This window comes from Entelurus aequoreus, linkage group LG05, assembly GCF_033978785.1.
Source record: "Entelurus aequoreus isolate RoL-2023_Sb linkage group LG05, RoL_Eaeq_v1.1, whole genome shotgun sequence".
Taxonomy (NCBI): Eukaryota; Metazoa; Chordata; class Actinopteri; order Syngnathiformes; family Syngnathidae; genus Entelurus; species Entelurus aequoreus.
Genome location: NC_084735.1, coordinates 74838184 through 74862189, shown reverse-complemented (window position 1 = coordinate 74862189; position 24006 = coordinate 74838184). Strand labels below are relative to the sequence as shown.

The 24006-nt window shown below is 40.3% G+C and overlaps 1 protein-coding gene across 1 annotated transcript; it reads right to left on the bottom strand.

The window, feature by feature from the left end:
• Window positions 1-1014: 1014 nt before the first annotated feature.
• Window positions 1015-22997, bottom strand: LOC133649847 (histone deacetylase complex subunit SAP30L). Its single transcript, XM_062046523.1, has 4 exons — window positions 22373-22997; window positions 17233-17355; window positions 13177-13275; window positions 1015-2324 (listed from the first exon to the last, which is right to left on the bottom strand). The coding sequence occupies exons 1-4, from the start codon at window positions 22556-22558 to the stop codon at window positions 2196-2198; spliced, it is 537 nt and encodes a 178-aa protein (XP_061902507.1). The 5' UTR covers window positions 22559-22997; the 3' UTR covers window positions 1015-2195.
• Between the last annotated feature and the right edge of the window lie 1009 nt (window positions 22998-24006).

Below are 24006 nucleotides of genomic sequence, written 5' to 3'. Positions count from 1 at the left end.
TATTTTTTTGCAAAATAATTTGATGCTTATCTTGATTTTTTTATTATTATCCAATGGTTACAAAATTTGTGTTGGAACGAAAACTTTGTTTCATAAGTCAGGAACGACTGGTTATTGATTTTAAAGGTAAATGCAAAATATATTATGGCAAATCTGGGTCAAAGTTCATTAACCAAATAGCAGTAATTTAATTGACCATAATAAACATTGACTTTTTGTGTGAAGCCATATTGAGGCATAAACATATATTTTTAGTGGCTGAACAATTGTTAAATATGTGTAATAATATGTTCTTTGTTGTTGACTCAATCTACCTCAAAGTTTATATCCTGAAGACACATGAGAATGTCCCACTTGACGCACAGCAGCCTTTCACTCCAAAAAGGGCAAACGCAGAAACAAAAACATTTCATTAAATGGTTTATTATGTTAAATGTGGATGAAATGTACATTAGATGTGAAGCTATTATATAGAGGTCCGTAAATAAATGAATTATTTTAAGGCACCAAGGTTGTGTTTAAGTGTCTTGTTGTGAAACTCGGAACGTTTCAGATGTCAATATTTTAGGGATAAAAAAACCCATATAATATCGATACACCATTGCTGATTAGTTGGTTTATGATGTATAAATATGTGTGGTGAAATATAATTTGAATCGTGATTCACACAACTATGTTTTTAAAAAAAAAAAAAATAAGTCAGTGAAGTTATTTGCATAAAACTACTGACTTTAGAATTAAAAAACTTCATTTTCAAACCATCTCTTTTTAAGTATACTTTGAAATTATGTCCAAATATTCCATTTTAAAATGAGTTTTTATAATGTATTTGTCAGGTCGAACATGTGTGCTGACCTCTAGTGGCGATTAGCATTTAGCACTGCAATTAAAAACAGGTAAGTAAAAATCTAAATATATTTTTATAGGCTTGTAAGAAAATATATCTGAGTAAGCAGATTTTTAAATAAACGCCAGTCCGGTAAACCTCCGAGTTGTAGCACCCTCTGCTGGGCAAAGAGAGTAATGTTTTGATAGCGCTTGCACAAAGTAACTGTAGTGTAACGTAGAAGTGTGGTAAAACAAATATAACAAATGTATCACATTTTAGGCACAAAAAAGACAGACACAATGTTAGGCCTGTACATTTTTTATTATTAATATTAGGAGCAATACGCAGCCATATTTAAATATATGTAATTTCTAATACAACCGTTAGGACCTACAAGTGAATAAAAAAAAAAAAGGGTGTTACCTATGTGACGTTAACAAACCTACGAGCAAAAACTGAACATATGAATAAAGGGGGAGGAGAAAAAAAACCTGTGAGGTGGACGCATTCAAATATAAAATGATGCACAATAAAATAAGTGCCAAATAAACCAATGATATTAAGTGTGTCGAAATCATGCAGTCAACGCCATCAAAACACACAAGTGGGAGTTGCAATTTGAGGCTGCTACAGCAGTGCAGTGACATTTTAAATGCTTATCATGTTGGATGTCAAGGTAAAAGGGGCCCGCTTATCGCTCGTTTTTAAAATAAATCATTTTTTTTAACTAAATCAAAAGAAAAATGTTCTTAAAGAGGGAATAAAATAAAAGCATCTCCCAACACCTGCAAAGAGTTTGTGGAAATGGAATTGGACATCTGACGATGACAATCGCGTCGCTTGTGGCGCCCTCTGTTGGCAAAAATGTTTTGAATCGGTTGGATTCATTTACATCAAGGTTGTTGCTTCAAGGGCTAAAAAAAAAAAAAAAAACATGTGGTGAAGAAAACGTTCACCTGATTTGTTATATTTAATTTGAATCTGCGTTTTCGTGTAGTCGAAAGTACGGGGCGACAGCGTACTTCTGGTATCTGGTCCTTGGGTGCTACATGTTGGCAACTCATTGATCTGATCCTCCACGAGTTTGTTTGGAGAGGTCTTCCACATTTTTCTGTGGACAGCAAAAGGGACATCAAGGGGGTTGACTCTTAAGGCAGCTCTTCTATGTTACAGTGTGATCAAGTCAGTGTGGCGAAGTGAGTCCTGGTGCACAGTCGCCAAGACAAGGACGTCCGTGGAGCGTCGGTGACTATCTGGTAAAAGTCCTCCAAGGAGACCAAAGAGTCTTTGGTTTGCTCGGAGATGTGGGGCTGTGGGGTGTTGCAAACTTTTGCAGTTTTGTTTGTGGGGTTTTTTTTGTTTTTTTTTAGTCCAGAGGTTTGCCACCGTCTCCTTTCTGGTCCAAGCGGCTCTTGCTGCTCTTCACCATGTAAATAAAGTAGGTGAGCGTTTCCTTCTCGTTCACCGGAATATTCCTGAAGTGCCGACTCACCGTCTGCAGGGAAGACGGGTTGAAAGGTGAAAGGTTGATCTTCAAAGACATGCTGAAAGCAAAGAGCGCTCACTATTTAGTTTTGTTTTTAGATGGTGATGTCGGGCCAAAAATAATAATCACGATTCCATCCATCCATTTTCTACCGCTTATCCCTTTTGGGGTGGCGGGGGGTGCTGGAGCCTATCTCAGCTGCATTTGGGCGGTAGATCATTTTTTAAAATTAATTTTGAAATCACGATTATTGATAAGGATGATTTACTATGTTATGTAAAACATTTTTATTGCACTTTCTAATTTAAACAAAAAGTATGTGAACTTTAATTTCAAAATTAAATTTAAAAAAAAGCATCGGTTATCAAATAAAATTTACAAAAGACAAAGGGCTAACTAAAAATAAATATGCCATTGCACAGTGCGATCATAAAGTGCAAACAAGTGAAAAAATAGGATCATGCGAACAAAGCACATTACTACAAGGATTACAAGAGTACTGCTCACAGTAAATATAGGTGGGTTGCAATCACGTGACCTAGAGGCACATCCGGGCGTCTCCGGGTTTCAGGCGATGGTCTAGAGCAGTGGTTCTCAACCTTTTTTCAGTGATGTACCCCCTGTGAACATTTTTTTAATTCAAGTACCCCCTAATCAGAGCAAAGCATTTTTGGTTGAAAAAAAGAGATAAAGAAGTAAAATACAGCACTATGTCATCAGTTTCTGATTTACTAAATTGTATAACAGTGCAAAATATTGCTCATTTGATGTGGTCTTTCTTGAACTATTTGGAAAAAAAGATATAAAAAGAACTAAAAACTTGTTGAAAAATAAACAAGTGATTCATTTATAAATAAAGATTTGTACACATAGAAGTTATCATCAACTTAAAGTGCCCTCTTTGGGGATTGTAATAGAGATCCATCTGGATTCATGAACTTAATTCTAAACATTTCTTCACAAAAAAAGCAATCTTTAACATCAATATTTATGGAACATGTCCACAAAAAATCTAGCTGTCAACACTGAATACTGCATTGTTGCATTTATTTTCACAGTTCTTTTTGACAGACATTTTTAAAAAAATTCACGTACCCCTTGGCATACCTTCAAGTACCCCCAGGGGTACGCGTACCCCCATTTGAGAACCACTGGTCTAGAGCCCCATTAGGCTACTGTTTATTTACCGGAATCAGTTAATATATATTTTGAAAAGTTTAGAGGCAAATATGTAAGCGATCATGAAACAAATATTTAAAATGGGATGCAGTGGATCTTTACACGCTTAAGAAAAATATTTTTTCAAAAGATTTAAACCATTTATCATCACCAAGACGTTACTGCTCGATATGACGTCACTTCATCTGACACTCAGAGAAGTCTGAGTCTAAGTCTAAAAGATTAGAGGCACATCATGTCTTTACATCTCAGGGGTCCACAAATTAAGCATTAAGCGTATCGAATAAAGCACTTGGCTTTCCTGCACAACAACAACTAAGCTTATAGTTTCTGTTATGAAAATGGACAATGAAAATATGGTGGATTGGACCAACAATCACAATATTTATTACCAGGACTTACCACAACGTTAGTTTATTTGCACAAGTAGGTCTTCGTAATTATATTTAGGCATAGCAACCACAAAAGAACACAAACTAATGTGATCTATTGTCCTTTCTTTACGTGTAGTTCTGCTATCAAACACTACTAATATAGTAGGGAATAAACTTGATTGAATCACAGAAAGTTTCTCAAGCAAATCAAATGTTCAAACAAACATTTTCAAAGTGATCGCTGCAGACACAAGCGGTCCGATTGTGTTCCACAAGATGATAAAAGTGATATTTTTAAGAAACATTTCCTTCGACGCACTTTTCGGTTTTTTCTATGACTTTATAACCTTTATGAACCACTTATTTTGGGACTCTATGAAATCTATTTCATATCTCTCTATTTGAACAACTGGAACACCCAAGATCAGAACAGTAGTACGGCATTTTCTGCTCAAACTCTACACTCACGCGCACTTGTTTTAATGCTACGCTCAATCTTCTTGACCATCATGTCAATTAAACCGCAAAGATGAAAAACGGATGTGACGTCATTTGCAACCCAGCTATAGGACATGTCTTTGCCAAATAAAACGTTATTACATCCATTACGCGTTTCGTTGAGAGGTGGATGGCTCAGTGCACGGTTGATGTTACAGTAGTCTGTACTTTTGGGCACCCTCGCTTTCGCGCGGCTCGTTCTCTGAGAAACCATAACTCAGATTATTGGCTTTACGTCATGGGCAAACGATGGCGGTTGAGGAAAGAAGGGAAGTGTTTTTAATGCAAAACTTCTCTCCGCAACTCGATACTTTGTTTAAATGTGCACACCAACGCAGCTTTGCCGTGCAAGTTGTTGTAGCGTTTGTTGTTTTATACACGCACAAGCACTTCCGGGTTTGGGGGAACGAGCAGGAGAGTGCCTAGAGAGTGGTGAGGCATGCGGGCGTGTTCCAGTGTTAAAATGCGTACCTGTTAGCACCCTGTGGGTCACTCTACGGGAGTGGAAGGCACCGATGTAATAATGTATCTATTTTTCCTAATATTTTGGGAACTACAGGCAACCAGCTGATCAACTGTGACTGTCAATCACCCTCCGTTCTCATTCACTCCCACTCACATGAGTTCACCGTCTTTCGGTCGCCCCCTGGTGGTTGGCTGACTGTTTGTTATGAAAGTGCTTGAATCGATATGCAGTGGTAGCGGTCAAAATCGCGATAACGGTTAAAATTCAATTAATTGTGCAGCTCTATGAAGATGGCAGCCTGTTCAATGGGAACATGGGATTGTGGACATGCTGTTCAAATAAATCACTTAGATACATGTTTAGGTTATTGGCTGTTTGGAGGCTGGGAGTTCAAGTGTTTCTAATATTTGCTCAACAGTCAGCAAGTAATTGCCAAAGCTTAGCGGACAAAGTAGTTGAAAGAAAACCGTGCTTTCTGAACGGGACAGGGACACTGGGACAGCTGTGACTGGTTGTCGGCTGTTGACCGCCACTTTATTAATGACGTGGGGGTCTCATTAGGACTTATAGAGTCTGGAGAAAATTTTTACTTGCATTAATGCTCAGCTCACATAGGACGCCCCCACGCGAGTCCCGTGTCGCATACAGGAGGTTTTTATAAGAAAGTCTGGGCGCAGCTGCATAAAGTCCACCTGTCGATTTGGCAAATTAGTCCAACAATATCTCAGTTAGCAATTATGGCCGAGTAGGAGCTGCAACACTGCATATGTCAAAGCAAATGAGGACAGCGAGTCTACAGTTGACAATCGGGTAACACCTATAATGAGGTCAATGTCAACATGGCAAAACGTCCAATAATATGACTGTGTTGCCAGGATTCAAAAGGAAAACCCTGTTTATTGTGGTTCTTTATGACATCAATTAGCCTTAATGCTAAATTAAAACTATCGTAAATTCCGGACAATAAACCGCCACTTTTATTTCCCTAAACTTTGAACCTTGCGGCTTATAAGACGAAGCGGTTATTTTCTTCGCAGTAATAAAAATACTTTTGTTTAAAAAAACAAAAAAGCAAACACACTTAGCGTGTGTTTTATTGTTTGTAGCATGGTGCCATCTTTTGGACAAATTCGCTCACTGCAGGTGCTTGCTTTATTTTTCCCACCCTCAACCGGCGTGCCTTTCAGTCTTCTAGCCGTCCATAGTGTTTCTAATCCTATGGATTCTTCATTTATCACTCTAAGCAACGTTTGTAAGTTTAACAGTATAACTAAAACTGTTTATACTTACTAAATCGTCCTATGTGTGATGTCTGTAGAAGTGTCTTCATGCATATTTGTAAGTGCTATCATAATGTAATAACACTAGCATTAGCTAATAAGCCAACACATATATGATTGTCTGTGTTAGTATTATTAACTTACAATGGCATTCTTTTGGTATTGTTCCAGTTTTACAAACTCTTCAGTAAACTCACCAAAACGCCATCGTGGAGTTATTGAGTCTGTTTAGCTGATAGGAGAGCTAGCTTCCGCAGCTAGTGGGTCCAAGATGACTTCCGTTTTGTTTGATAAGCCCTTTTACTGCCGCGTTACAGGCCCAGTTTGGAAACAATTAAGGTATAAACATTTACAGAATCTTTCCGTGTAAATAACTAATTTTACAACGTATATATCTGGGGCTTACAGTCCGGTGCGGCTAATATACGGAAATATTTTTTTCTTCTAAAATTTAGTGGGTGCGGCTTAGATCCCGGTGCCCTCTATTGTCAGGAAAATACGGTTAATATACAATAAAACTACAGTAGCATCAACATTCAAACCAATGACTTTTAAATCTCTAGACCGCAGCTTTCTGAGCATCTAGTGATATTAACCATGTAACCAAAAATGTCCCAAAAGCGGACATAAACACTAGTAACCAGACCGAAAAAGAAGCTATCGGTGCTTAATTTTGTTGCTAAATGAATGCACTCATCCACCGGCATTAATAGTTTGAAATAGTGTAACTCATGTCCTCTAAGTAATGTAGCGTTCCGAACGAGGATCTATACAGGGCTCGAAAGGTCACGTGGTTTCGTACTGCGTTGTAGGGCCACAGTAGCCATTTTTGTTGGCTAAAGCTTTTGTTTACAAGGCTGTACTGTACCCGCCGTAATGGGAGAAAGAGCAACAAACTGGATTAAAATGGATCTTACGAAAAATAAATCAAGGGACAGTACTGTAACAAATTGTATCCTATTCCAAAGGCTCGCTACCTCAAAAAAATACGGTATTTTCCGCACTATAAGGCGCACTTAAAAACCTCCAATTTCCCCAAAAGCTGACAGTGCGCCTTATAATCCGGTGCGCCTTATATATGGACCAATATTGAACAGGTCTCGCAACTACGGTAAGCAGCCGCCGACTTCATTTTGCCCCATAGAAGAAGAAGCGCTTCTTCTTGTACGGGGAAAATGAAGTCGACGGCTGCTTACCGTAGAAGAAGAAGCGCTTCTTCTTGTACGGGGGAAAATGAAGTCGGCGGCTACTTACAGTAGATGCGAGACCTAAACTTTATGTAAAGACCCAAAAATGGCTCCTATTAAGAGACACGCTTACGACGCGCAGTTTAAACTCAAGGAGATCAGTCACGCAGTAGAACACGGGAATAGAGCAGCAGCGAGAGAATTTAACATTAACGAATCAATGGTGCGGATGTGGAGGCAGCAACATGATGACCTGCGCCAAGTAAAGAAGACTAAACAGAGTTTCCGAGGGAACAAAGCGAGATGGCTACAGTTGGAGGACAAACTCGAACAGTGGGTTGTTGAACAGAGAGCAGCAAGTAGAAGTGTCAGTACAATCACTATTTGTTTTGCTGACATTCCCTTTAGCGCAGCTCCATCTAATGGATGCATAACGTAACCCCAGCCTCTACTGTAGCGTCTATTCCAGGGGTCGGCAACCTTTACAACTCAAAGAGCCATTTTAGAAAGTTTCACAAATTAAAGAAAACAATGGGAGCCACAAAAATGTTTTGAAAATTTAAAATGAAAAACACCGCATGCAAAGCTTAAATTGTTTTGCGCTATGTTAACCAGGGGTAGGGATGTGCGTATCAATCCTGTGGTATCGATACTCACACGCTACTCATTTGGCATCACTTTTCTGAAAAAAGTATCGATATAAACCAAAAAACGGCGTGTGGGGGGTGCAAGCATCACTTTCAGATGTTTTTGATGACTTACTTAACTTACTATGTGCTGGGACACCCCTGTACCTGGCAGAGTATAGAGCTGGCCCAGTCACGTGACAGGAGACAGCGAATGAGCGTCGTCAACGTGCAACACACACACAGCCAGCCGACAGCGATGCAGCCAGGCATATCCAGTGTTGTCCAATTGTTGACTTAAAACAGGCATTGTTTTTTTTTTTTTTAGTAATGTTTACTGAATATTTTTGTTTTAATGATTATCCTAAATTCAAATAATTTCCACACAGGGGAATTTACTGTTAGTTGAAAATTGCTTGAGTATTTAAAACAAGATAAGAAAGAGATACAATTTGGAGATTCTTCATCTTTGCGTTACAGTTTTATTTTTTTCCAAGAAAATCTTGAATATATGATTGAATGTGATTTTGGTTTTAATCTGTAACATGATTTCTTACATTTCGAAAACATTAGCCTAATTATATCACAAACTTTAAAAAATAACTGCAGCTTCTTGCAATTCGGATTTGACTGTTAATTGGAAAGCCCTAATATTTAATTATTATTACATATAATATATAGTTATTATTATATATAATATTTAATTTATTTTTCATATTTATGTTATTTATTTTAATTTTACTTTTATTATATATTGACCATAATAAATGTGGTATAAATGGTCTGTATTTGTCTTGTGATTTGTCTTAAATAATAACAATAGTAATAATATTTTTGACTGACAAAAAATTGCCAATAAGAAATTATTGGTATCGGTATCGATGAAAATGCAAGAAAAAGTATCGGTATCGTATCGAATTCTAAAAGTGTGGTATCGCCCATCCCTAACCAGGGGTCTCTGACACAGGCATCGGCACGCATCTTAATATGGAAATTTAATGTTAGTGCGGCCCGCGACTTTTAATTGAATGGCGCTTGATAGCGTCTTTCTTGCCAAACCTCTCAATTTTCCGGGAGACTCCCACATTTTAGGACGTGCTGGCAGTGCTTTTAGCGCGCTCTACAGCCTGCCCAAACAGCGTACCTGCTTGGCCACATGTTGAATGCAGCTTTTGCTTGCTCGTAAGTGACAGCAAGGCATACTTGTTCAACAGCCACACAGCTTACACTGACGGTAGCCGTACAAAAACAACTTTAACACTGTTACGTTACAAATATGCGCCACACTTTGAACCCACACCAAAAAAGAATGACAAACACATTTCTGGAGAACATCTGCACTGTAACACAACATAAACACAACACAACAAATACCCAGAATCCCATGCAGCCCTAACTCTTCCGCTCAACCGACGCACAGAGAGGGGGGTGGGGGGTTGATGTGTGGGGGGGTTTGGTGGTAGCGGGGGTGTATAATGTAGACCGGAAGAGTTAGGGCTGCATGGGATTCTGGGTATTTGTTGTGTTGTGTTTATGTTGTGTTACGGTGCGGATGTTCTCCAGAAATGTGTTTGTCATTCTTTTTTGGTGTGGGTTCACAGTGTGGCGCATATTTGTAACGTAACAGTGTTAAAGTTGTTTTATACGGCTACCGTCAGTGTAAGCTGTGTGGCTGTTGAACAAGTATGCCTTGCTGTCGCCTACGTGTGCAAGTAAAAGCAACATATAACATGTGGCCGGGCTGGCACGCTGTTTGTAAATGCTATAGAGGACAATTAATGCAGTGCCATTAGGGCATGCCCTTGATTAAGTAATTAGAGTGAAAATAGGATAATATTTGCCCTGGGAGATTTGTAGAAGAGGCAGTCTCCTGGGAAAATCGGGGGGGTCATTACGTATACTGGGAAAACCGGAAGGGTCGGCAAGTATGCAGCTGAGCCGCATCAGAGTGGTCAAAGAGCCGCATGCGGCTCCGGAGCCGCGGGTTGCCGACCCCTGGTCTATTCTATGCGCCTTATAATGCGGTGCGCCTTATATATGAACAAAGTTTTAAAATAGGCCATTCATTGAAGGTGCGCCTTATAATCCAGTGCGGCTTATAGTGCGGAAAATACAGTAAGTAAAATTGGTGGAATTGATCTATATGAGCACGTCCAATTGACAAGAGGTTTAAGGAAGCTGCCGCCATTGTCGAAGACAAACGTGTGTATATCTTGTCAACGGAGTCAGTTTTTATACCGGTGAAGAATTTCAGAATGCAAAGTCTGTTAAGGCTAACTGTCCTCCATTCAAATTGTGTTTAATCTATGGCTTTCATCTCTTAAGTGTCCAAGATGGAGCGAGGGTGCCAAACCTAATTTCACGAGCGGGTTTCCCTGAAAAAACAAGCCCATTATTACTTTCAAATAATTTGAACACTGCGCTACTTCTCCGAAAATATTAATTTTTGTGCTTACTCATGACTAAAAGTAAACAGACAGCATTTTTTCCCAAAATACTGTATGTTTGTAAACCGCCACTAGCTTGACTAATGCTAACAGCCGATTAATTGCTACATCCATCCATCCATCTTCTACCGCTTGTCCCATTCGGGGTCGCAGGGGTGCTGGATGTGCATGTGTAACTGGATAGAACAAGCTTTGATTCAAACTAACCAGTCTGAAAATGCTGTGAAGACACCAACATGTACCAGGTGATGGCGTTAATAGTGATATCTGATTGTCTTGCGGCTGCTATCTATTTATTAGTTCCTTGGGTGTGCCTTCATGCTGGAAATGAGAACAATCACTCCAAATCGTTTTTTTGTCCTGAAGTGATCATGACAATTGTGGCAGTTAATGATGCTGCACGTTCGCGCCATGTTTTGAACTAGTTAAAAAAAAGAACTAAACTTTAGCACAGTTTTGCATTTAGCTGTGTAAATAAGCTACTCAGAGGCCTGCGAGACCCACAATGTATTGCGTTACTACGACACACTTTCAAGCCCTATTCGACGCGCTTTTAAAATGTTATTGCCATATTCAACACGGCAACAGCAGTCTTTAGGTCGAACAGCGCAAACATATTTTGCCATAGTGTTTGCCAGACCCAACCTTTGCTTGTTCTGCACCAATAACGGTCAGAGCGGTGCCTTCATAAACCTTCGAATTTTTTACCAAGAAATCTGCAACAAAAGAAGATAGTGGGTTTTTTTGCACATTCTCTTTGTTTTATATTGCGGCAACAAATTGTTGTGGATTTAAATTTATATTTTTGAAATTCATTACTTGTCTGTTCAACTTGCATGTCACAAAATTCAGTAAATATAAAAAGTTATTGTTTTTAAACAAACTTTGTATGTTTTCCATTTCTTAAGTAACAGTTCTAATGCAGTTTATGGACCGGCACCGTTTCATAAGTACTCATTTGGCATCAGTATCAGTATAAAATAGAAACGATAACCATCCACAATGAAAAAGGTGAGATGTCTCCTGGGACATAACTGGTTTATGGTGGCAAAGGTATGAACGTGTGTTCAAGTTAAAGAACACAGCAGTTTGTTTTCCATTTGGTAGATTTCATAAGCTGTGGCAGCGTCGGTGTAAGTTATGAATCGGTTTCACTTCTGCTTTTAATAGCCCAGGGGTCGGCAACCCGCGGCTCCGGAGCCGCATGCGGCTCCTTGACCACTCTGATGCGGCTCAGCTACATACATGCCGACCCCCCCTATTTTCCCAGGAGACTTATGGATCTCAGTGTCTCTCATAGATTACTCCCAGGGAAAAAATAATCCTATTCACACTCTACTTACTAAATAAAGGGCGTGCCCTAATTGCACTGCAGTAATTGTCCTCTATAGCATTTACATACAGCGTGCCAGTCCAGCCACATGTTGCATGTTGTTATTACTTGCACACACAGGAGACAGCAAAGCATACTTACTCATCAGCCACCCAGCTTACACTGACGGTAGCCACATCAAACAACTTTAACATTGTTACGTTACAAATATGCGCCACACTGTGAACCCACACCAAAAAAGAATGAAAAACACATTTCTGGAGAACATCCCACCGTAACACAACATAAACACAACACAACCATTACCCAGAATCCCATGCAGCCCTAACTCTTCCGGTCTACATTATATACCCCGCTACCACCAAATCCCCCCACACATCAACCCCCCCCCCCTCTCCGTGCGTTGGTTGAGCGGAAGAGTTAGGGCTGCATGGGATTCTGGGTATTGGTACCGTCAGTGTAAGATGTGTGGCTGCTGAGGTAGTACGCCTTGCTGTCACTTACGTGAGCAAGCTGAAATTGCATTCCACATGTAATCGAGCAGGTACGCTGTTTGGGCAGACTGTAGAGGGCGCCAGATGCAGTGTCATCACGCTCTGATATTCGGGAGTCTCCCGGGAAAAATGAGAGGGTTGGCAAGTATGATGCCATCAAGTGCCATTCATTCGAAAGCGCCATTCATTCGTAACTCGCGGTCTGCACTAACATCAAATTTCCACATTAAACGAAACTCGCGGTCTGCACTAACATTAAATTTCCACATTAAAGTGCGTGCCGGTGCGTGTGTCGGAGACCCCTGGTTAACATAGCACAAAGCATAAAGCATTTAAGCTTTGTATGCGGTGTTTTTCATTTTAAATTTTTTTTGTGGCTCCCATTACTTTCTGTAATTTGTGAAACTTGCCAAAATGGCTCTTTGAGTGGTAAAGGTTGCCGACCCCTGTAATAGCCCATACAACTGTGATGCGCTCAAAGATCGCTGACCAAACTGAAATCCTAATGCTTGACGAAAACCATATCAATGAAACAAAGACAAACATGAAAAAATTGTGGGCTTTCCAACCGAAACTCTGACATACAGTAAATTCCTGTATCGCTCTTATCAACAAGAGAGTTCCTCGCCCATTTAAAAGCATTTAAAGGCGTTTTTATGACATAAAAAAAAGACGAGAAGTGACAGAAGAAAGTTAAGCTGTAGTTTTAAAACATATTTGTTGGGCTTTTTATGTTTTTATTCACTTCCTGTTTCCCAGAATGTTATCCCTTCTCTCTACAAAGTATATTATATGTAAATATGTCAAGACTAACTATGCTAATAAGACGATGACGCCCCCGCCACATATAGATTGTAGCTTTGTGGGAAAAACTCGAAGGTACTGGGCTTCATGTAATCAAGCAGTATAAGCCGTACCCTTTAGTTGCCAACAAAATTAAAAGATGCACCACTAGCGCAGAAGGGGTGTGTCGTTACCTCAGCCAGCTGGGCCTTGTTGAGGCCGGGCCTGGTCTGAAGCTTAAAGTGTCGCTTGTAGCGCCGCAACGTGTTCACCTGCAGCTGGAACAGGTCCACCTGGAAAGACATAAGGAGTCAGTCTGTTAGTTCTAAGTAATCGATCCATGCTATAACACCGTTTAGGATATTTCTGTTGATGGCACAAAAGAAAGTAAAGTAGTCAACCAGGTAGTACAAGCGTACCATAGCCAAGTACCGTATTTTTACACAACCGTATTTATACACAACTATAACGTGCACTTAAAATCATTTCATTTTCTAAAAAAATCATCAGTGCGCCTTATACACGGATTAATTCTGGTTGTGCTTACTGACCTGTGTTGGTGTAAGAGTGCCTGCTGGACACGAAACACTGCACCAGCAGAGTGTGTCAAATACAGCAGCACAATTCTACTTTCACAAAATAAAAGCATGTTTTATTGTAAGTTTATGAGCTTGAGTATGTTTAGGACTATATACAGTAGGGCTGGAACAAAAAATTATTTTGATACTCGATTAGTCAACAATTATCTTAATGATTAGTCAACTAATCAGATAATAAAGCGTACACATATTTCATGGCTCTAATTTTTCAATCAACTTCCAAATGCAGTGTAAGTTATTTTAGGCAAGTGTTTACTAACAACAAAGATGACTAATTAATTAACTCATGACTAATAAATATTTATTTATACTGTAATTGTGCTGCTCATTCAGCTGTTCAAAAATGTAAAATGACTTGATAAAATGTTGTCCATTTAAACCAAAAAAAATAGGCAAAGTGCTAAAAAAAAACTATTAACCTTTTTATGTATCAAACAATTCAAATAGCAGAAACAAACAACAAAACACAAAATCTAAATTCCTCAAAAAGAAATAAAACATTGTGAGATATTTAAAAAGCTGCACATTGGTATATTGACTATTGATTAAGTTTTAGCACTCTAATAGACTCAATGTGTTGAATTGTATCTTTGATTAATTCGTAAAATGTTGGTGCCTGTCTATCGTTATGTTTGTGTGCGCAGGAGTTTGTTAAAGTGCCTTTTTGACGGCATTGCAAATAGACTCAATGTGTACAATTCTATCTTAGATACATTTTTAAAATGTTGGCTATTTAATAGATTGTATGTTTAATCTTGTGAGGCCCCCGCATTGGTGCCCTTATGAGTATATGCGCGCTTCGTGTTTGTTAAACTGCCCTTTTTTCGGCATTGCAAATTGACGCTGCTTTAAAACTTACTTAAATTGGTGTAGACAAAGTTTAACTGGCTAACTTTGGCTAAAGTGATAGTTAAAGTTATTTTTCACACAACTTTGTCTCACATTTGTTAGCTAGCTATCAAGGTAGACGCTAACACTCTTACCGAGGCTGTGTCCGCATCCTCCCTCCAAATGTCCAACATCATGTCTCCGCTTTAAATGCTCGCGTATTACAGATGTACTGCCTTAAAAACAAGGCCCGCTTTGCAAAATGAGCATTGTATTTATGTTTTTAACAAGAATATTAGGATATATCCTCACAGTTTACATGTTATCACTGGCGATGTTTTAGCGAATGACCCACTTTCGCCTAGAAAAACAGTTGTAATGACGTCACAACTATTGTCGACAAATTTTAGTCGACGACAAATTTTATTATCGACAAGGTCGACTAATCGTTGCAGCCCAAATATATAAAACATATTATTTTTGGTTTATTTAGTAAGAAAAAACTAAGGTCAAAACAACAACAATTGCATGCATCCGGGCACAGCTGCACACGTCCTTGGTAGAAGTCATGGCGCCTGTTTTTTAGTTGGCCATACTCTCTTTATACACAACTCAGACATGTGTGGACTAGGGATGTCCCGATCCAGGTTTTTGCACTTCCGATTCGATACCGATGTTGTTTTTGCACTTCCGATCCAATACTGGCCGATACTGGCCTATCTGAGCATGTATAAAGTTTAAAGTTTTTTAGCCTACTTAGTTGTCAGATTCATGTTGAAAAGGGTTTTAGTACTATTAATAACAACTAGCCAGCTGAATTAGGTGAGTTTGAATAATACACAATGGAAGGTAACGAGAAACTAACCTGTTTATTCAAGGATAAACACAAAATAGACAAAATTATACACGACAGAAATGGCATCATTGAACTAGGGCTGGGCGATATGGCCTTTTTTTAATATCACGATATTTTAAGGCCATATCGCGATACACGATATATATGTGGATATTTTGCCTTAGCCTTGAATGAACACTTAATGCATATAATCACAGCAGTATGATGATTCTATGTGTCTACATTAAAACATTCTTCTTCATACTGCATTAATATATGCTACTTTTAAACTTTCACGCAGAGAAGGAAATCACAACTAAAAAAAAATCACAATTTTTTTCATAAGGTGTTGATCTGGAAATGGTTGCCTCTGCATTTTGATGGTGTGGGTGTGTGGCACCGAATGGAGATGTTAACATGCGGAGTTTCAAACACTCTTCATTCTTTAGCGGGGGACTTTTCAAATGATGCTACATATTATTTTATAGCAACGCTTTTGCCCCACACTTGACAAATTACGGTTGTCTGTTCGACATATTCCCACTTGAAGCCAAACCACCGCCAGACGATGGACCCCCTGCTGTTTTTCTTGGGAATTAATTAATTCTTCCTTCATTATTACCGCTCACACGGCTACGCTAGCATCACAGCTAACGTTAGCCATGCTGCTACCTCTCTGCTGGGAGGGGGCGTATACGTATTTGACGTATGACGCGACAGTATGTGACGTATGACGTGACAGTATGTGACGTGTGTAAGAAGGTGCGCTTGCTGTCTGTGAGAAGCAGACACAAAAAGGAGTGAGAAGAGCCTGTCGTGTAATGCCAGCAGCTAAAAGCAACTGCGTGAGAACGTATACTCTAATATCATGATATAGTCATTTTCTATATCGCACAGAGACAGCTGACATTTTTACCGGTAACTTTTAATTCACATGGCCGTCTTAACGGTTAGGACACAGACCTGTGGATGTGTTGAAGGTGTGCTGGAAAATGCGGAACGGAAATTAGGGAGCAGCAGAAAATGGGAATGTATTATTTAAATCGGTGCGTTGGAAAACACGGACCGTAATTTTTTTTAAAACTGGATCTGGATCGGCATTTTCTCATGCCTTGCCGATACGCATTTTTTGGCAAATATCGGCGGCCGATCCGATCCAAATATCGTTACGGGACATCCCTAGTGTGGACTGCGGGCTGATGTCTGTTCAATAAATGACTTGGGCAAGTACAGGTTAACAAGCAAGCCTAAAACGTTGATGTTTAATTGAGAATATAGAACATTACACAGAGCAATCAAAAATATGTCAAAATGTTTTAGTACGACTTTGGTAAGCTACAAATCTGCACCACTTGATGGATTGTCGGCACATTACGGCTAATGTAGTCAGACGTGTTGTGCTTCAACATACTAGTATTATGGTGTGTGTATAAGGACCCCACAATGGAATCTATTAGGAGACATTATCTGGCGTTTTGTTTCAACCTACTATGCAAAACCAACTTTTCTTACGTCTTGTATCTGCTGTATTTGGAATTTGCATAAGTCACGAAAATGTGCAATTGTAGACCGCGCCATAGTCAATTAGCTCCTTCTTTTTCTCTATGCTCTTGTTTTGGGGCATTTATCCTCCACTGTTGACATTTATAATACAAAGTAGCATAGGTGACGGGGAAAATACGCTGTCAAAGTGGAGCAATGTAAATAAGAGTGCTCACAAAACGGCGCATCCTGAGGAGACAGTCAGAAATCAACTTGAAGAAGGTCTGTAAAACAATCTATGCAACATTTTGACCAAAGAACCACCATTACATGTTATGTAGACCACGAGGAAGTGTTTTTAAATGTAGAAAAAATAATAATAATATAACCCCTTTAATGTGCCTTATAAAACGGTGCACCCTATGGTCCGAAAAATACGGCAAGCAAATCCCCAAAATGTTCCTATTGGTAAGAAAAGTGGCTTAACACAAGATTTGATAGATTACCTCCGGCACCTCCACGTCATGATCCGGGGACTCCCCTCCATCATCACTTGTCTTCCTCTTCCTTTTATTACGCACACTTTGGATGAAGTTCTTGTGAAAATCGCAGATATACAAATGACGCACCTACAAAAACACAAAGAAAAAATCTGTTCAAGTGCAGTTCACATGAATGCTACCATCTTTTTGGATGACTAATCCACACATTTAACACTGTAGGTGTACTCAGACTGCAGCAGCACTGAAACATTATCATGCACACTTAAAGCAAGAGTTGTAATACAGTGGCTTTAGCAAACAAGCTCAAGTGTCTGAAGTCATGGTTTTATGTGTATACACGTGCTTAAGCTAAATACCTACTAGAATGTTCCTGTAACACTGTCCTCCTGCAAACTTGTATGTGCATGTTATTTCTCCAACATGGCTGATGGAGCTCATGTTCTTCAAAGTTAGCAGGTCTGGAAAGCATCTGGTCTGCAGAGAGACTCTCGGTTGAGTCTTTGAAAGTAGGCGAATTTTGGGAAAAGCAGCACAAATGTGACCCTGAACTACAGAGCACATACGTGTGTTCATGGTGTTCTGAACCTTCCCTATGTATGTTTACAGCAACGTTGTACTTATTTCTACATACGGAGGACAACTCTTCATATAGAAACAATACCTGACAACATTGACTTACAAAAATAAAATATTGGAAAAGTGATTTGCATGCCAGGTTACTTGTTAAAAAAACTGGAATCAAATCCAAACCACACGAACATTAAACCTGACCACCAGCCGGTCGTGACAGTATGAATTGATATATATATATAGCCTATTATTTGCGCACTATTGACAAGTGATGTACCGAAAACTCGACCACCGAAAAGACTGATTACAGAAAACATTGCAGCCGAACCTGGACATAAACAAGACGCACGCCACTGTCTGGAGCGTTGTCAGCTATACGTAACCAGATATACCCGTGGACAGAGATCTACAAAATGTGCAAATATTAAGAGGACAGCGGCGGCGGTCCCCTCCAAGGTTTTTCATTGTATCCCATCGGGCTGAGTTTTTTCTTGCCCTGATGTGGGATCTGAGCCGAGGATGTCGTCGTGGCTTGTACAGCCCTTTGAGACACTTGTGATTTAGGGCCATATAAATAAACTTTGATTGATTGACATTGCCCGCATTTAAATCGGTGTTTAGAAGGAAATGACACAGGCTAAAGCACAACAATGAATAAAGATGAACTCGTAATTTTCTCCATATTTATTTCACTTTGCTACGAAGCAGCTCCAGTTGCCACAATGTGCCATCTCAGCACCAGCCATGTACCCAAAGTGAAAACCTTCTCATTTGCATTAAGGTCTATCTTGATGTAATTTTCCTTTCAAAGTTTGAAACCTTTGCCAACCTAAACCAAAGTATGTCATATTGGTCCCTTCTTCCTAGAGCTAACTTTATGATGGATTTGTGCTGCAAGTTTGTTGTGATTTCTCCCTAAACTGTCAATTTATTTATTTATCTTGTTTTTCATTTGCATATTTATTCCCCTGAAGAAAAAAAATAAAGTATTATTCAGTAAACACACAAGAACGTTGCTACTAAAAATATTGCGAGACTATCATAGTTACGTTACCAAACTTACCTTGTTGGCAATAGTTAAATACAGTTTGCGTAATGATAAAAATTTGCTTTTAAAACGCTGCGCAGCAAAAAAACAAACAAAAAACAAACACTTGAAGTTTGCTTAAGACAGCAAAAATGTAGTAAATGTCAAGTTAGTGTTGAGTCGAGTTTGAGTTTATTTCGAACATGCATGCATACAACATTATACTTCACAATTTCCAGTTTCTCTATTCAACATGTTCGAAAAGGAGTAGGAAGAAGCAGAGCTTATTTAATCCTACCCCTTTTTCCTTTACATAGCAGTTGCTAAAACGTTTGTTCACTTCCTGTTCTCAATTTATTCACAATATACTCCATAAGTAATAACAATAAAAATAAATAAATAAATAATACTCAGTGAAGTAAGTTACATTTCATATAGTGAGATGAGCAAGATTATCTTGAAAATGAATGGATGGATGAGATAAATTCAGAATGTTTATCATGGTTCTTCTTCTTTGTAAACACTTTAAGTTTGAAGAGTTTCTTGAAGTGGATTATATTAGTACATTGTTTTGATTTATTTGCGAAGGAGACCCTTCCCCTAGTGGAGGAGTTTAAGTACCTTGGAGTCTTGTTCACGAGTGAGGGAAGAGTGGATCGTGAGATCGACAGGCAGATGAGTGCGGCGTCTTCAGTAATGCGGACGCTGTATCGATCAATCGTGGTGAAGAAAGCAAAGCTCTCAATTTACCGGTCAATCAACCTCATCCTCACCTATAGTCATGAGCTTTGGGTTATGACCGAAAGGACAAGATCACGGGTACAAGCGGCCGAAATGAGTTTCCTCCGCCGCGGGGATCTCCCTGAGACATAGGGTGAGAAGCTCATCCACATCGAGAGGAGCCAGGTGAGGTGGTTCGGGCATCTGGTCAGGATGCCACCCGAACGCCTCCCTAGGGAGGTGTTTAGGGCACGTCCGACCGGTAGGAGGCCACGGGGAAGACCCAGGACACGTTGGGAAGACTATGTGGCCTATGACCATTCCACTATGTACCTACTCAGTGGCCTAGTGATTAGAGCAGGGGTGGGCAATTAATTTTTACCGGGGGTCGCATGAGCAACCCGAGCACTGCCGGAGGGCCACATTGACAATATTTCAATTAAATTTTGTTCAATATTATTTTTGATATATACCGTAAGATAAATAATAATAATAATAATAATAATAATTAATAATAATACTTTCATTTAACCTAACTTAACTTTATACCAAAAGCACTACTTTGGAAATCATTTGTACCCCTTTCAGAGATCACATTGAATTCCCCTTAAACATCCTCATGTTGCACAATGAAATGTAAGTATAGGATGAAGTGTGCATTCCTGTAACTTTCTCTAGTAACAGCCTTCCATAATTAATATCAATAAATTAACATTAATAATAAATTACAGTAAAATAAGCACACGTATGACTGAGGAGTCATAGTGTAACTGTGTGGTGTTTGAGTTGTCCGACTTTTTGTGTGGCCATAAACGCACCAGTGGTTTAGTGGTATGCGTATTGGTGACAGATGACAAGTTGGTTTTGGCCTGGTTTGTACGGCAGAAAATGACTAGTTTTTCAAGATAGAAGTTTTTTACTCATGTTTTTGGTGTGGTTATGGCCCAATATAAACAGTTTTGCTCAATAAAGTGATCGATATAATTCCTGTCCTCCAAGCATCTCGATAGACGTTACAATAATTGAACGGTGTTCAATTGAACGGTGTTGACGAACACCGTTAGGGCCGCTTGTTGTCACTGTCACTCAGAGTTGCATTGCAAAATTACACAGAATAAATGTAAACGATAAATGGGTTATACTTGTATAGCGCGTTTCTACCTTCAAGGTACTCAAAGCGCTTTGACAGTATTTCCACAATTCACCCATTCACACACACATTCACACACTGATGGCGGGAGCTGCCATGCAAGGCGCTAACCAGCAGCCATCAGGAGCAAGGGTGAAGTGTCTTGCCCAAGGACACAACGGACGTGACAAGGATGGTAGAAGGTGGGGATTGAGTCCCAGTAACCAGCAACTGTCCGATTGCTGGCACGGCCACTCTACCAACTTTGCCACGCCGTCCTGTGTGTTTATTTTGTTTAGAATTCAGGTGGGTTTGATTTGGTGCGCGGCATACATTTGCTGTGCGCAGAGGACGCTTGAGCAGTGCGCAATTGCGCAGGCGCGCACCTTAGAGGGAACGTTGCTTGGCAGTCCATGTCTTGTTGAAAACACGCCATTCGTCATCAACTTTTCTCTTTTTAGCGTCTCAGGAGTAACCGTGCATCACTTGTCGCTGTGCACCTTCACTCACAGGTTACACCCGGACATACGCCCATAAATAACACTTTTCAAAATAAAAGCAGCACAGTTGTATTGCGCGCACGACATAGATATTTTTTCAACTTTATTTTGTAATTTGTGATTGCAGCTGTTCCCATTCACTCACAATCGCGCACGCACGCGCATACGTCCACACGGAAGTAATACAAATAACGCTTTTCAAAACAAAAGCAGCACCGTTGTATTGCACACTCGACATAGATACTTTTTTAAATGTATTTTCTAATTTATGATTGGCCTCACACGGGCCGGACAGGGACGCACAAAGGGCCGGATGTGGCCCGCGGGCCGCAGAATGCCTAGGTCTGAGTTAGAGTGTCCGCCCTGATATCGGTAGGTTGTGAGTTCAAACCCCGGCCGAGTCATACCAAAGACTATAAAAATGGGACCCATTACCTCCCTGCTTGGCACTCAGCATCAAGGGCTAGAATTGAGGGTTAAAACACCAAAAATTATTCCCGGGCGCAGCCACCGCTGCTGCCCACTGCTCCCCTCCCAGGGGGTGATCAAGGGTGATGGGTTAAATGCAGAGGACAAATTTCGCCACACCTAGTGTGTGTGACAATCATTGGTACTTTAACTTTATGTCTACCGGCTGGCCTGGGAACGCCTCAGGATCCCTCTGGAAGAGCTGGACGAAGTGGCCGGGGAGAGGAAAGTCCGGGCTTCCCTGCTTAGGCTGCTGCCCCCGCGACCCGACCTCGGATAAGCGGAAGAAGATGGATGGATGGAATTAATTCCATAATTTAACGACACATACTGATACACTGAAGGTCGTAAGTGTTGTACGTGCGTACAAATGTTTTAAATTACATTTTTCTCTCAGATTATATTTTAGTGTTGGTAAAAGCCGGGGTGCCCAGCTGCCAACTCCTCCTTACTTCAAATCACGCAGGGTTGTCCCATGCGAGTGCTAACGCGGCTAACTCTAGCATAGCGTCTAAAACTCTTTAACTTGAGGAAATGCGAGAGCTTAATACGTGAAGAAAAAATAAATGAAAGCAAACATGCGAGCCTAGAACATACACAGAATATCGGAACGCAACACGGTAACTTGTGAGGCTTTTAAACTGCAACCGAGCTAAATTAGCATTAGCTGTCAGCCGGGGGAGTGACATGGGTCACAGCGAGAAAGTTCGAGAAGAAAAAGTCACTCACGCTCTTATCGATGTCGAGCTTGAGCTTCTTCTGGGAAATGCTCTTCTGGATCCTCTTGCTGAAGGAGGCGTTTCCAGCCGAGCGGCCGCAGCGCTCGCCGTCCTCGATCAGGCAGCAGCTCTGGCCGTAGAAGGGAGGAGCGGGCGGGCCGTCATGGCTGTCCTCCTCGGTGCTGAAACCATTCATCCTTGGGGAGAGCCTTTACCCCAGGCGGTAAAAACAACCAGTTAAATTAATTTAAAAAAAGACTTCTCCTTGGAAGGTTGAGAACCTTCTAGATGTTTAAAGCGGACTTATTCCGAACCGAATCGACGTTAAAAACATAGTTCTGCTGGTGCCCATTGGATTTTGAAGGCTAGCTAACGTGTGCTAGCTGGCTAGCATAAACGCAAGGTGGATACGCCAAGCTACCGACAATCCCTTGTTTGAACAGCTTTGTTGGATATGGCAGCGACGCCGAACGGCTACTGGCTGGAGGCGAAACGCGATAAAGCAACTTTTAAAAAACCCCAAATGTGTAGTTTTAAACAGATTAAGTCTAAACAATCGGTAATTTCGCCGAAACGTCGTACAATGGACGAGTGCTGTGAGTGTCAGGGACGGAAGTTTCCCTCCTTGCCGAGGATTGGACACTTCCAAAAGAAGGCGGAGTTAGTTGGGGATTTCTGCTATTTGATTGGCTGTGAGAAACGCCGGTCTTTTAGTGGGTTGCAGTGTTGCCTACATGTCGTCGTAGTTAGACAGCAGCTAGACATTCAACTACACACCTCCAGCTAATGCACTATGGAGGTCATTTGTGTATTCTATATTATTTATTTATTCTTTTTGACACTGAATTTATGTTACTGAATTTTTAGCGTTTGAGTTTTATGAACTGAATATGTTTTTTATTTAAAGGCCTACTGAAATGAAACTTTCTTATTTAAACGGGGATAGCAGGTCCATTCTATGTGTCATACTTGATCATTTCGCGATATTGCCATATTTTTGCTGAAAGGATTTAGTAGAGAACATCGACGATAAAGTTCGCAACTTTTGGTCGCTGATAAAAAAGCCTTGCCTGTACCGGAAGTAGCGTGACCTCACAGGTTGTGGAGCGCCTCACATCTGCACATTGTTTACAATCATGGCCAGCGGCAGCGAGAGCGATTCGGACCGAGAAAGCGACGATTACCCCATTAATTTGAGCGAGGATGAAAGATTTGTGGATGAGGGAAGTGAGAGTGAAGGATTAGAGGGCAGTGGAAGCGATTCAGATAGGGAAGATGCTGTGAGAGGCGGGTGGGACCTGATATTCAGCTGGGAATGACTAAAACAGTAAATAAACACAAGACATATATATACTCTATTAGCCACAACACAACCAGGCTTATATTTAATATGCCACAAATTAATCAGCATAACAAACACCTGCCCCCTCCCGTCCATATAACCCACCAATACAAATCAAACACCCGCACAACACACTCAATCCCACAACCCAAAGTACCGTTCACTTCTGCAAAGTTCATACAGCACATATATTTCCCCAAAGTTACGTACGTGACATGCACATAGCGGCACGCACGTACGGGCAACCGATCAAATGTTTGGAAGCCAAAACTGTACTCACGGTAGCGCGTCTGCTATCCAAC